Genomic DNA, 15,488 nt, shown 5'->3' on the forward strand with positions numbered 1-15,488 from the left:
GTTTTCTGCTTTATAACAGCACTGCTGGACTACACCATCATCCAAAGGTTCACAAACATCACTTCCAGACCACAGCCAAAACTGCTTTACACTTGGCTCCTAATCAACACGTGCTGCTGATGCCTCTGTCATTCTCGGCACCAGCACGTGTGTGGCCACACCAGGGCCGCCGAGAGGGGGTGGGGCAGGGGGGGACAAAATTCCCCGGGCCTCCAAGGGGGGCCCGGCGCCGCAGTCCCCTCCGTCCACCCCCGCTTGGCCCCCCTGAATTCAAATCATAGTGCCGTCACCTCGACCTCACTCCGTGTGAAAGAAGCACGGCAGTCTGCAGATCGCATCCCTTCGGGCCTTCCCTCCCTGTGACCCGCCCTCGTCTGTCGAAACTTGCTCAAAGGCGGGACACAGGGAGGGAAGGCCCGAAGGGAGGCGATCTGCAGACTTCCATTCTACGCTTCTTCCAGACGGAGTGAGGTGAGGCGCTATGATTTATTGATTGCACTTGTATCCCACCTTTTGCAGGCTCAGGGGGCCCGGCCCGGTGGTGGAACGAAGGGGGGCGGGGCCCTGATGCCCCACCTCACCCCAACAGCCCTGTTTTGTGCAAAACTTGAGCCATTTATGCCAGATATGTTATCAATAATCCCTCCAAATAAAATTCATTAAGTCACTAAAGAAAAAATTGCTTTCAGCACCTCACTAAATTGTGAGAGCAGTTATAATAGCAGTTTGCTGCACATTACCTCGCTGTCACGTGAATCCGACTGCTGCATATTAGCCACTTGGGAGTATTGTGTTCAGTTTAGAGACTGTGTCTCGCTAAGGCATAAAAAGCCTTGAAGCAGTTTGCAGGAAGGCGACAAAATTAGTATGAGGGGTTGTGCCAAAAGACTACAATAAGAGACTTGAGGACCTGAATATGGACAACACTAGAGGAAAGGAGAGACCAGTTGGTTGAGAACCTGAGGAACTGGGTTCGATTCCCACTGCAGCTCCTTGTGACCTGACAACTCACTTAACCCTAGCCATTGCCCCAGGTACAAAAAAATTAGATTGTGAGCTCACCGAAGACAGAGAAAGTACCACTTTGGTTGTACTAGGCAGAATGGCAGTTTATGAAAATCCATGGCCCTTTACTTGAAAGGTATTAATATACAAACAGTTCTTTTCCAGAGAGACAGAGGCTCCCCATATAGAGAGATGATGAATGAACAGCAAATGTAAATGACCTTCACACTTTAGACAGGGCATAAAGGGATCCTGCACAGAACAGCAGTACAATCTGGTCACCTTGTTGGACAGACTGGATGGACCATGCAGGTCTTAAGCTGCCGTCTTTACTGTGTTACTCTGTTGTATTACAACAGATGACATCTCCTATGAGCAGGACCCTCGTTTGGTGCCATTCCAGGGCAGTTGGTAGGGATGCTCTCTTTTTGCCACCATGACTTTGTACCCTAAAACTCCTTTCTCTCAGTGACCAGCACCTCAGTACCTCTTCCTATCTCTAGTAGCTGCGGTTTTCCCACTAATACTCCCTTTCAACTTAGCACTTTCAACCCTCCTTTGTCCCCAGCCTGCTGATGCAACCTCTGACGATTCTTCACCATCAGCTGCATCGTTTTATCTCTTTGCTTGGAACTGAGCACCTGGTAGTACATTGTTGGCCTCAAGACACAGTAGCAAATAGATGCAGGTAATGCCCAATTGTTTTACCCACAGTCTTCAAGTGAAGGATATATTCCAACTGTTTGCTGTATAAGCTGGACTGCAGGAACACCTGGGCATACATTTCGGTGCATATCCACAGATGGCACAGTAGTGGCCTAAATGATTTATGGGTCCGATATCCAAAGTGATTTAACCATCCATAGGATCACCTTCATTTTAGGTATGGAGAAACAAATTCCGTTCTCTGATGTTGATGGAGCATAATGAGGCTAGGACGTCCCTTAAATGTAAGAAGGCATTTTTATCTATATGGGAAATATACATACAATCTTTATCGTCCAGGGACCGCAGTTGGGTTCTTAATTCACTGTGACAGATTCAGGGAATCTTGGTGTAGCCATGATGTGTGATGATTATTTTTGGGGGGAGGAGGAGGGGCTAAGGGTTGGGTGGTCAAGGTGTTGTGATTACTAGAGATCTTATTGCCAATTTCAAGTTATTTTGAAATGATTTTGATAGAATAAAAAGGTGAGAATGGGGGAGGTTGGAAATGTGGTTGGGGAGGTGCAATGGGTTAATATATTCACTAAGAACATGTTTTTTAAAAAATTAGATGACTAATATTGTGCTTTTTTCATTTCTTTATTGTTTGTATCGTGTAAAGTCATCAATTTAAAAAAAAGAAAGTTTCAAACAAAGCGATTTAACCAGCCAGAAACAGCTCCTGGCTGGTTAAATCGCTTGTTTGAAGCTAACCAATCATATTCCAAGGCAGTTAACCAGAGAGTGTCACTTAAAATGTCCGGCTAGTGTCCAGTGCAAAACTAGCTATTTGGGGGACGTTCTGTGTGCAGAATCAGCTCTTAACCAGCTAGGATACCTGCATAAATAGGACCACATAACAGTCAGTCCTATCTTTATGGGGCTCGGCATAGCCGGTTAAGTGCTGGATATCACACTTGATCAGCTACGTTTTTGCTGACTCATTATACCCATAAATTTAGTGCTGGAAGCCAGACGTGGCCCAGCATTGAATTTCCAGGGATAACGCTGGTGATGGTCAGCAAAATGCTGATCATCGCCAGCTGAATATCAGGCCCTTACGTTTTTCCACAGGGATGAGTTCTGATATTTTTCCTGTTATGACTGCCAGACTGAATGATTTAGAATTAGGGCTTCTGATGTTAGGTTTTAACAACACCGATAACACACCTCTGGTGCCAAAAACATCCGAGAAATGCCTTTCTAAAACGCCAGAAGATCAGCTCTCCTAGTGTTTTGGCTTCTTCCTTTCCTTGCCTTGGAGCCTTCACTCTGGTTTTCTGCTCTTTCTGTGCTGAGGAACTCCCCAGCTGCACCAATATATGTATTTGGTTGAATCAAGAAATGTACCCAGTAATAGACCTGTAAGACAGGGATTCAGCCCAGTCCTCAGGACACCCCAAGATAGTCAGATTTCAAGATATCCAGAGTGAATATGCCTGAGCTGACTTTACATGCGTTGCCTCTTTGTATCAAATCTATCTCATGAATATTATAATATTATATAAATAAATATTAATTATGGGTGTCCTGAAAACTTGACTGACTAGATCTGTCCCAAGGAGTGGGTTGAGAACCCCTGCTGTAGCATAACAAAACATAAGTAATACCAATTATATACGCTCAAATAATCCCTAATTAGCTGAAAATAAACACTTAAATTACATTTAAGATTGGATTTGAGTTTTTTTAACACTTGCCTTTCTAAATCCTAGTTCAAGGTAAGATTCCGTGTCCAAGTGAATTTTGTCTGTACTCAAGGAAGTGGAAGGTGAAGTGACCTTATTCATGGTCACAAGGAGAGTTGGTGGGAGGAGCAGGATCTCAACTCTGGTTTTCCTGCTACTTTAACCACTGGCTCTGTGTATTGTTCTCTAAATCGTGATTTTTATTTCCTCTAATATGGAGGACTAGTCGAATAGAGCAGTGGGTTGAGTGCCATGGAAGCCCAGTTCAAATGTCACTGCTGCTTCATAGGATGTTCAGCAAGTCATTGCCTCAGGTACAAACTTGGGGCCCCTTTTACCAAGCTGCAGCAAAAGGGGGCTTGCGTTGGTGCTGGCGCAAAGCCCCCTTTTACCACAGTGGGTAAAAGGTAGGTCTTTTTTTTTTGTTTGTTTTTTTAAGAAATGGCCATTCGGCAAGTGAAGCACTTGCCACGTGGCCATTTCAGGGGGGGGCGCCCTACTGCCACCCATTCAGGTGGTGGTTAGGGCTCCCGTGCTAACCTGGTGCTAACTGGGCAGCATGCGATACACACCGGAAGTACAAAAATAAATAACGTTTTAGGCACCGGATATGACAGCGTTCTGAGGGTGGGAAGTACCACTGGGCTGCTGCAGTAACCCTGCAGTACTTACTTTTTAGCTAGTGGCCAAATAAATTCAAATAAAATGATGAATGTCCCCGGAAATGAAGCGGGGGAAACAACAAAAGAGAAAATGGCTGCCCATCCCTCACTGTGTGTGCTGTACTTGGATTTCTAACAAAGTAATGCAGTGCATTCTCTATTTTGCAGACCATTACATCCCAGCAGCGATAAGTGGAGTTTTATTAACATTTGGCATTTTGCTGGTTCTGGCTGCACTGTACAGAGGAGGCTTTGTTTGTTTGAAGCGGACTCGTATGCCAGAATCATTGGTAAGCGGTTTCTACTTCTTTAAAGTTTCTTTAGGACGTGCATTTGTTCCTTCAGCTAGTTGGAAATGTAGCAGCAGCCACTAAATGTATAAGTACTGTATCTGTGAATTTTCAGCAATGCTAAATGGATAATTCTGCAGAAATTTCTTACAGACTACCCCTAATTTAAACCACTCACCTCTGGGTAGTGAATATCACCCTTATGTATATAGTTGGGCGGAAAGCCCTCACTCCGCCCTGGTTATGTACAGATAGTGCTGGGATGGTCTGCAGTGGCGTCTCTAGACAGAAGTGTTTGGGGTGGCAGTGGGGATGCAAGCTAGGTTTAGAAGGGGGCAAGCCAAAGTAATGTTCCTGAGCATTATGCTGCCACATCACAGCCCCTCCCCTCTCTTTTAAATGAACTATAAAATACATGGCAAGAAGTTGTTGTCCGAGGTTTTCATTTCAGCATAAAAATATAATTATTGAAAAGTAGTATTTTCAAATTCTTCTGTGTGGGAGTGAAGTCTGAATTTTGTACAGCAGAACCTCAGCATCAATCCTGAACCTCCAGTTCTGTAACATAGGAGTAAAGACATTTCTCCTTACAACGCACTGTACAAAAAAAACAAAAATTTCAAACTGTGGTGTCACCTCAAGAACTGCTGCAATGCTAAAAACTAATAAAAACCTAGATAGCAAACTTACTATGGGGCCCTTATACAGAGCGGCAGTAAGCCCAACGCGGGCTTACCACTCGCTGTTTCAGGACTACCTCCGGCCCAATGCGGCCACTGATGGTAGTCCCGCCCCGAGTGTAGGCCATTTCTGGGGGAAAATGAAAACCCCCGGAAATGGCTTGTATGGCGATAACCCAGAGTTAATCGGGCATCGCCGCACGCTGCCCAGTTAACGTGGAGGCCCTTATCAGGCTGCCTGTCACATGGCCATGCGGTAAGAGCTCTCTTACCACATGGCCACGTGTGCCTGGGGTGTTTTTAACTCACTGTGGTAAAAAGGGCCCTGGCATGTGGGGAAAAAAACAGCCCACGCAGGGCCCTTTTCCCGCACCTTGGTAAAAAAAGACCCCTATATTATATCAACTCCCACCAATGAAAAGGCACACAGCTTATAGTGCACCATGCCCTAGAGAACCAATACATCTCTATTGGGAAAACAGAACAAACCAGAATGCTACCACACCCTTCATGGAAACTACCGTATATATTCTAGTATAAACCAAGATGTTTTGGTTAACAAAAAAAAGAGGGGGGCCAAAATTTAAATTTTTATTTATTATCGAGTCTGCTGGCATTCCTACACTCTCTCCCCCCCCCCCCCCCCCTTGGTGGTGTCTGGTATTATACCATCCTTCCACCACCACTGCCTCCTCCTCCCAAACAGAGATAGCTCCTCCCCACCCCAACACACCTGTAGGCCCTGACCGCCCACCACCCTCCCATCCGAGCCTACCGTTTCGCCTAGTGGTCTAGAGGAGAGTCAGGGGGGCGCAGAAGCCATTCTCATTCGGCCCTGCCTGTCTTCTTGTTGAAAATGGCTGCCATGACTTCCAGCAGCAAAAACATCACATGTATGTGGGAGAACATACAAAAGAAGGGGAAAGAGTAGAGGCACAACAATTTAAAAACCAGAAGACAAAAGAGCAGGAAAAAGGAAGAAGGAGCCATTCATCCTGCAGCTACAACCGTGAATTTCCAGAGCGCAAAAAGTTATATCGCACTTGCGTTACCATAAATAATAGGTTTTTCTGAAATAGTCAGGTTTTAATCCCAGTTTCAAATTTCCTGTTTTTAGCCTATGAACTAGTCCTTCACATCTCTCCCTTATCTCTTCCTCCACCTTTCCCTATATGCCACACCCTTCCTCCTCACTTCTGGCCCTTCCCCCTCATCTCTGCTTCCTCCCTTTTCATCTCTCTCCTTCCCCACTTTCTCCCTCCCCCTCCCCCCCTTGCTTCTTTCTGCCTCACTCCTCACACCCTCCCTTTATAGTTTTTTCATCTCCCCCCCCCCCCCCCACCCAGCACACACTCCATCCCTTCCCCTTCCTCCTCCTGACACACCCTCTCTGTCTCTTGTTCCCTCAAACCCTCCTGGCACTTTCCTCAGGGGCAGCGAAAACATCTTTTCACTTAGGAGGGCCAACGAATCAAGTTCTGTCCCTGCCCCTTTCCCTTGTGTTGATGTTGTGCAGGAAACAAAAACTAGTATTGGTAATTTGCTGGCTATGGTCTCCCTCCCTACACAGTCCACTGACAGATATCGTGTGAAGCAGGGCTTTTTTTTGAGGGGGTACTGAGTAACCGGCACCTTTTCCATTGTCTGCTAAAATTGACCCATGGTCCCCAAGTTTTAATGAAAGAGCTCAGGCTCTACATACCAATTCTGCCTAGCTTCTGTGACTGGTTGCAGGGAGCTTGGCTATTGTGGGGTGGGTCCCTTAGTGATCACCCCACCCCTGAAGTGTGGCCTGGCATTTGAGTACCGGCACCTTTTTTTTTCGCTAGAAAAGAAAGCACTGGTGTGAAGTGACACAAAACCCAGCAAATAGACACCTCATATTTCAACAACCCTAGTATACCTCCATTTAATTATATGTATAATCCACATGTCTACCTGTCCCTTACTGGATAAAATTTAAGGCCCTCAATTTAACTCATAAGGCTCTATACTCAGTTACCTCTTTCTGTCTCTCTGGATGATCGCCGGCTGTTCCTTCCACCTCTGTCCTCTGCTCACCTTGAATCTACCCACAGCTGTTCAGTGTTTTACCTTGCTCCATCCCTCTGGAATTCGTTCCCTAAGCCCCTCTGTCTCAAAGTCTCCTACTCATGATTTAAATCCTCTCTGAAAGCACTCCTGTTCTCATCTGCTTTTGATTTATCACATGAATAACTCACTTTTACAATTCCTGTTCTCTCATATCGTCAACGACAGCGTCCTGTCACAACTTCTTTCTCTTTCTTTATGTAATTCACTTTTCTTTATTGCATTGTATTTCCTTCCTTATTCTTTGTGTATGTTTTTTAACTTTGTACACAGTTTGAAGCTTTTGTGAAAAGCGGTATATTAAATTCAATAAACCATATTCTTTCCATCTCGACTTGTCTCTCATTCCTGTCTTTCACCCATCTTGTAATTCCCCATTTGAATCTTCTGTACGCAACCCTACCCAGTCTCACTGTCGTTCCCTCACCAACTCCATTCCTTCTTTCACTCATCCCTCACCCTCCATTCCCTTTGTGTGTTTCACTTCCTTATATAGACTCGCATCCCCCTTATACTTCTCCATTTCCACCCTTCTTACCTCCTTCAAATTTTTGTCTTCTTTGTATCTCACCCTCGTCATAGCTATCTGCCTCTTTTTCCCCTTCCCCAACATCCATTGCCCCTTCTCTTCTATACCCCCTTCCTTAGCACCTACTCACCTCCTCCAATGTTCATGTACCCTGCCTTTCATACATGCCTCAGCATTCATCCCCGTACACCGCCTCTCCACATTCCACTGCATCTATCCTTCCTTCATCCTTGCCATACTCTGTGTCTATCTCTTCTTTCTCACTCCCCCAGCATCAACCCCTTTTGTCCTAGTTCAGCAAAGTGACAATCATATTCAATATCCCGATAGGGACACTCCCTGTTTACTGGAGCTGCGTCAGGGGAATACAGGACCTCTTCACAATGTGCAGTGGCATTAGTCAATGTAGCCAGTTCTCCACGATTTTAAAAGTGAGAGAGCTGCTGTCCTTATGGGCACATCAGTTGTCCCGCTGAGCGAAAAGGTACCAAAAGTGGGGTATATGACTTATTTATACCACCACATAGAGGATATCAACTGCATAGTCCTCTAAAACTTCAGCCGCGGGTATGGACTAATTACGTCTTTAAAAAAAAAATGAGGAAAGTTTATCAATTAAAAAAAAAAGTAATTGTGTACCTTTTAGGCATTTGCAGTTTTAGGCTGTAGAACAGGAAAATCATCAAAGTTGTGAAGAAAAATTGCATAGTCCCTTTCTACTGAGCCTATAGTACACAACTTTCAAAAATAAAAGTTGCCCAAATTTACCCCTCCGAACATTATAGCCTTTATTTGTAGCCTCACTTTTAGTTCCTTTTTTTTTTTTCTTACATTTGTACCCCGCGCTTTCCCACTCATGGCAGGCTCATTGCGGCTTACATGGGGCAATGGAGGGTTAAGTGACTTGCCTGAGTCACAAGGAGCTGCCTGTGCCTGAAGTGGAATTGAACTCAGTTCCTCAGCTCCCCAGGATCAAAGTCCACCACCCTAACCACTAGGCCACTCATCCACTGTTGCTACTATTTAAGATTCTACATGGAATGTTGCTATTCCACCAATGTGGCCACGCAGGCTTCTGCTTCTGTGAGTCTGACGTCCTGCACGTATGTGCAGGACGTCAGACTCACAGAAACAGAAGCCTGTGCAGCCTTCTACATGGAATGTTGCTAGTGGAATAGCAACATTCCATGTAGAATCTCCAATAGTATCTATTTATTTTTGTTACATTTGTACCCTGCGCTTTCCACTCATGGCAGGCTCAATGCAGCTTACATGGGCAATGGAGGGTTAAGTGACTTGCCCAGAGTCACAAGGAGCTGCCTGTGCCTGAAGTGGGAATCGAACTCAGTTCCTCAGGACCAAAGTCCACCACCCTAACCACTAGGCCACTCGTCCACTGTTGCTACTATTTGAGATTCTACATGGAATGTTGCTATTCCACCAATGTGGCCGCGCAGGCTTCTGCTTCTGTGAGTCTAACGTGCAGGACATCAGACTCACAGAAACAGAAGCCTGCGCAGCCTTCTACATGGAATGTTGCTAGTGGAATAGCAACATTCCATGTAGAATCTCCAATAGTAGCAACATTCCATGTAGAATCTCCAATAGTATCTATTTTATTTTTGTTACATTTGTACCCCGCGCTTTCCCACTCATGGCAGGTTCAATGCGGCTTACATGGGGCAATGGAGGGTTAAGTGACTTACCCAGAGTCACAAGGAGCTGCCTGTGCCTGAAGTGGGAATTAACTCAGTTCCTCAGGCCCGAAGTCCACCACCCTAACCACTAGGGCCACTCCTCCACTGTTGCTACTATTTGAGATTCTACATGGAATGTTGCTATTCCACTAGCAACATTCCATGTAGAAGTCGGCCCTTGCAGATCACCAATGTGGCCGCGCAGGCTCTACATGGAATGTTGCTAGTGGAATAGCAACATTCCATGTAGAATCTCCATAGTATCTATTTTATTTTTGTTACATTTGTACCCTGCGCTTTCCCACTCATGGCAGGCTCAATGCAGCTTACATGGGGCAATGGAGGGTTAAGTGACTTGCCCAGAGTCACAAGGAGCTGCCTGTGCCTGAAGTGGGAATCGAACTCAGTTCCTCAGGACCAAAGTCCACCACCCTAACCACTAGGCCACTCCTCCACTGTTGCTACTATTTGAGATTCTACATGGAATGTTGCTATTCCACCAATGTGGCCGCGCAGGCTTCTGTGAGTCTGACGTCCTGCACATACGTGCAGGACGTCAGACTCACAGAAACAGAAGCCTGCGCAGCCTTCTACATGGAATGTTGCTAGTGGAATAGCAACATTCCATGTAGAATCTCCAATAGTAGCAACATTCCATGTAGAATGTCCAATAGTATCTATTTTATTTTTGTTACATTTGTACCCCGCACTTTCCCACTCATGGCAGGCTCAATGTTGCTTACATGGGGCAATGGAGGGTTAAATGACTTGCCCAGAGTCACAAGGAGCTGCCTGTGCCTGAAGTGGGAATCGAACTCAGTTCCTCAGTTCCCCAGGACCAAAGTCCACCACCCTAACCACTAGGCCACTCCTCCACTCCACTCGGCAAGTCACAATTTCAGTATAAACTGTTAAAGAAAAATCCACAAGGAACCATGACGGTTGTAAACACTACAATAAGATTGCGCCAAACATTAACAAGAAGAGTAAGATCAAAAGCAGAAGATGAGGTGATATTTTCAGAAATCTAGCTAGTTCTGCATTACAAGAGGAGGGTGGAACATCCTGACATCAGTTTACTTTGTGAGGAATACAGTGTTTTGGAATTTGTTTTGTGTGTGGGGGAATTATTTCTAAACTTTTGTCTCTTCGTTCTGTAGAGTGATTTTCCAGCCTCGGAATAACGTTCAACAGTTTCCAAGACCAGCTGACCCCTGAGCCTCTGACTTCTGTGAAGGTCGAATTCAAAGGTGTGAAAAAGAGAGCGCAGGAGCACAGTGAAGATGACGACACCAACAGTGAGGATGATGAAGGGTACCCAAAATACCCATTACTTTGGAAGGCGTGTTATGAGCAGCCATGACCATTCCAGTGCCAACACAGGCATATCGGGAGATTCTTTGCTTGGGGAAATGAGTGACCAAGAAGACGCATCTCTGACTGCCGACAGTGTCAACTCAGAGATGTGCCAGACTATCCTTAATGAAAACGAAAGTGTAAGTTCTGTATGTTTTGCCCCCATACAGACAGAAACTTTCCCCGCTAAGCCTTTGGAAAGCTGCAGTAGTTTTAACGTCAATTTAAATTCAGTATTATTGGGTGATTCTGAGGAGCCTTGGAAGGAGTGTGGTACCTCACAGATCCCCTTGCTTCAAGACCTGGAAACGTCATGCATTGCACAGGCTGATGGTGTACTTGAGAGCAGTCTTTTATGTGACACGACAGATGTGAAGATGGGAGCCTGGCCCGTCTTCTCTGAAACTTGCCCTTTAAATGAAACAGCTCTGTCCAGTGAGAGTGAAGGGTCGGATTCTGATATGAGCCAGGCTTTTGGATACATGAGAAGGAAATAAGTACTACAGGCAGGAGCCAGAGCTTGCTCTGGTTTACTTGTCATAGTTCTCCAGTTTTTGAAAACTGTTTTCTATAAACTACATTGTACATTTTTTAGTCTGTATTAATACACATAGTATATTTTTACTATTTGTAAAAACTTTGTGTTTTGTTGTATTTAATGTCTTGCTTTCGTGAGATAACAGTTGTCCTGTCCATGGAACTTGCCTGGGCGAGTGAAATCCCTTCTTGGCTTTAAGTCTTCAATGACTGGAGCTGCTGAAGGAAATTTACAGGAAAGGCTAAAGAAATCTTTTGGCTTCCCAGCGAAGCTTGCTTGCTTCCTCCTACACAAATATTTGCATTGTATTCCAAAAAAAAACTACTGACCAGTCAAAATAATACTGCTGACAAAAGCCAGGGAGGATGAAACCTGTGGTACATTGATTCTGCTAGATATCGCACTGAGGTATACAGTGTGATTGTGTTTGGAGTTTGCATTCTTAAATATGCCATATTTGAGATGGTAAACACTGCTAGCCATTATCTCCTTAGAAAACAAAGGCTTATATTTCCTGACATATAAGCATTTCTGCATCTGACACTACTGTGCCAGAGCCGGTGGTGGGAGGCAGGGCTGGTGGTTGGGAGGCGGGGATAGTGCTGGGCAGACTTATGTGGTCTGTGCCAGAGCCGGTGGTGGGAGGCGGGACTGGTGGTTGGGAGGCAGGGATAGTGCTGGGCAGACTTATACGGTCTGTGCCAGAGCCGGTGGTGGGAAGCGGGACTGGTGGTTGGGAGGCAGGGATAGTGCTTGGCAGACTTATATGGTCTGTGCCAGAGCCGGGGTGGGAGGCGGGACTGGTGGTTGGGAGGCAGGGATAGTGCAGGGCAGACTTATACGGTCTGTGCCAGAGCCGGTGGTGGGAGGCAGGGATAGTGCTGGGCAGACTTATACGGTCTGTGCCAGAGCCGGTGTGGGAGGCGGGGCTGGTGGTTGGGAGGCAGGGATGGTGCTGGGCAGACTTATACGTCTGTGCCAGAGCCAGTGGTGGGAGGCAGGGATAGTGCTGGGCAGACTTATACGGTCTGTGCCAGAGCCGGTGGTGGGAAGCGGGACTGGTGGTTGGGAGGCAGGGATAGTGCTTGGCAGACTTATATGGTCTGTGCCAGAGCGGTGGTGGGAGGCGGGACTGGTGGTTGGGAGGCAGGGATAGTGCTGGGCAGACTTATACGGTCTGTGCCAGAGCCGGTGGTGGGAAGTGGGACTGGTGGTTGGGAGGCAGGGATAGTGCTGGGCAGACTTATACAGTCTGTGCCAGAGCCGGTGGTGGGAAGCGGGACTGGTGGTTGGGAGGCAGGGATAGTGCTTGGCAGACTTATATGGTCTGTGCCAGAGCCGGTGGTGGGAGGCGGGACTGGTGGTTGGGAGGCAGGGATAGTGCTGGGCAGACTTATACGGTCTGTGCCAGAGCCGATGGTGGGAGGCGGGGTGGGTGGTTGGGGGGGCGGGCATAGTGCTGGGCAGACTTATATGGTCTGTGCCAGAGCCGGTGGTGGGAGGCGGGACTGGTGGTTGGGAGGCGGGGATAGTGCTGGGCAGACTTATACGGTCTGTGCCCTGAAAAAGACGGGTTCAAATCAAGGTAAGGTATACACAAAAATGGCACATATGAGTTTATCTTGTTGGGCAGACTGGGTGGACCGTGCAGGTCTTTTTCTGCCGTCATCTACTATGTTACCCAACAAGTATGATGTAAGCCTTAAGAATGTATAGAACAAAAGCATTTATTTTTAGCCTCCTTGTGAGCCTGCTTCTCTCCTTAGGCTTTCTGAGCTCTTCACCTCAAGATACTTATGCTGCTTTGATCCTCACCTGGGTTCTTCTGAGAAGAGGAAGAACGCTTGCTTAATTAACTGTTCATGTATAAAATTGCATTTCCTGAACAAAAAAGTATTACATTAATACAGAATGGAGGAGTGGCCTAGTGGTTAGGGTGATGGACTTTGGTCCTGGGGAACTGAGGAACTGAGTTCAATTCCCACTTCAGGCACAGGCAGCTCCTTGTGACTCTGGACAAGTCACTTAACCCTCCATTGCCCCATGTAAGCCACATTGAGCCTGCCATGAGTGGGAAAGCGCAGGGTACAAATGTAACAAAAATAAAATAGATACTATTGGAGATTCTACATGGAATGTTGCTACTATTGAGATTCTGTTGCTACTATTGGAGATTCTACATGGAATGTTGCTACTATTGGAGATTCTACATGGAATGTTGCTATTCCACTAGCAACATTCCATGTAGAAGGCTGCGCAGGCTTCTGTTTCTGTGAGTCTGACGTCAGACTCGCAGAAGCCTGCGCGGCCACATTGGTGGAATAGCAACATTCGATGTAGAATCTCAAATAGTAGCAACAGTGGAGGAGTGGCCTAGTGGTTAGGGTGGTGGACTTTGGTCCTGAGGAACTGAGTTCAATTCCCACTTCAGGCACAGGCAGCTCCTTGTGACTCTGGGCAAGTCACTTAACCCTCCATTGCCCCATGTAAGCCGCATTGAGCCTACCATGAGTGGGAAAGCGCGGGGTACAAATGTAACAAAATAACATAGATACTATTGGAGATTCTACATGGAATGTTGCTATTCCACTAGCAACATTCCATGTACAAGGCTGCGCAGGCTTCTGTTTCTGTGAGTCTGATGTCCTGCATGTCAGACTCACAGAGCAGAAGCCTGCGCGGCCACATTGGTGGAATAGCAACATTCCATGTAGAATCTCAATAGTAGCAACAGTGGAGGGTGGCCTAGTGGTTAGGGTGGTGGACTTTGGTCCCTGAGGAACTGGTTCAATTCCCACTTCAGGCACAGGCAGCTCCTTGTGACTCTGAGCAAGTCACTTAACCCTCCATTGCCCCATGTAAGCCGCATTGCCATGAGTGGGAAAGCGCGGGGTACAAATGTAAAAAAAAAAAAAAAATTAAAAACAAGAGATACCATTAGGAACACAAGGTAACAATCATAGGCATCATAAAAAATTATTTTTCAACTCCTTTGCCTTCTCAGGTAGATTTGAGGAAGGGGGGGGGGGGACAGCAAAACAGGGTGTTTCACTCCCTGTCATCTCCATCTCCCACCACCACACCCTTCTCACCCAGCACAGTCTGATATTTCTCCCCCTTCCCTCCTCCTCCCTGGTGCTTCTCCAAGTTTCCCGCAGGTCAGCCAGCAGTATCGGCTATCGAGGCAGGCTTTCTCCAGCCGGTCCTGGAAGCTTTCTGTTGTAGTTTCCTGCTTCTGTGTAGGCAGGACCCAGCAGAGGGAAGGTTTCTGAGGCAGGCTGTCTGGATGGCTGAAGCCAGCTTACCTGAAGGAAGGTTGGAGGATTGATAGAGATACCGGTCTGCAGGGGAGGGGCGGGGGTGGAGAGCGCAAGATGCCATACTTTATGTAGGAGAAGGAGTGGAGGGAAAGAGATATCCGACTGCAGGAGTGGCGGGAAAGAAATGTTGGATGGGGGGAAGAGTTGAAGAGAGAGATCAGCTGAGAGGTTGAGGAAGAAGGAACAATGCTGGGAAAGGAGGGGAGCAGAGAGAAAAAAAGAGACCAGACCAATAGGGATCCAGAGAGAGATGCTGGATTGCGGAGATGGAGGTAGGGAAAACGGAGATATTCTGGCTGAGCTTAGGGGGTGCAGGAGAAAGGGAAGAGGGGGAAGAAGCTGGATGGACAGGGATACGGAGAGTGATGCTGTTGAGGACAGATAAGGACACAGAGAGAATGATTGTGGATAGGAGAGAGAAGAAATGTCAAATGACAGGAGACCCTAGAAAAAGCAGAATGTGGATGGTACTCGGGTTGGGGGAACCAAGCAGAAGATGGATGGAACTCAATATTGATGGGACTTGGGGGCGAGGGGAACAGAGCAGAAGATGACCAGGACTTGGTGATTGAGTGTTGGGGGGCAGAACAGGGAATTATGAATGGAAGAGATGGAGGGGGAATTTTGAGGGGTGGTGGTGACCTGGTAATTGGTAGGTATGAATGGGAGTGTTGATAGGTTGGGAGAATGAGTTGGGGGTAAGAGAAAGGGGATGAAGTGGGAAAAGGTTAAGACATCATGTGCCTGCCCTGGAAGACTGGAGAGAGGATGAGAGGCATTGAAAAGGGATGGGGGTATTGGAAGAAGGCGATTGATCTCTGATGAGGTTAAGTAAGGGTGTAAATGGAGTTTAGATGGTGAAATAGAGGCAATAGGAGATAGAGGAGTGGGGCTGGATATGAGAGAGCAAGTACAGAGGATGGAAAT

The 15,488-nt window shown here is 46.7% G+C and overlaps 1 protein-coding gene across 1 annotated transcript in view; it reads left to right on the top strand.

Annotated features, from left to right (window-relative positions):
* The window catches only part of LOC115469737 (interferon alpha/beta receptor 2-like), a 96,279-nt gene extending 84,955 nt beyond the window's left edge, over window positions 1–11,324 (top strand). The window contains 3 exon segments of the mRNA XM_030202524.1: window positions 4,229–4,350; window positions 10,516–10,673; window positions 10,675–11,324. Of these exon segments, the coding sequence (XP_030058384.1) occupies window positions 4,229–4,350; window positions 10,516–10,673; window positions 10,675–11,200 (806 nt within the window). The 3' untranslated portion in view covers window positions 11,201–11,324.
* The last annotated feature ends 4,164 nt before the right edge of the window (window positions 11,325–15,488 follow it).

This window comes from Microcaecilia unicolor, chromosome 4 (genome assembly GCF_901765095.1).
Source record: "Microcaecilia unicolor chromosome 4, aMicUni1.1, whole genome shotgun sequence".
Classification (NCBI taxonomy): Eukaryota; Metazoa; Chordata; class Amphibia; order Gymnophiona; family Siphonopidae; genus Microcaecilia; species Microcaecilia unicolor.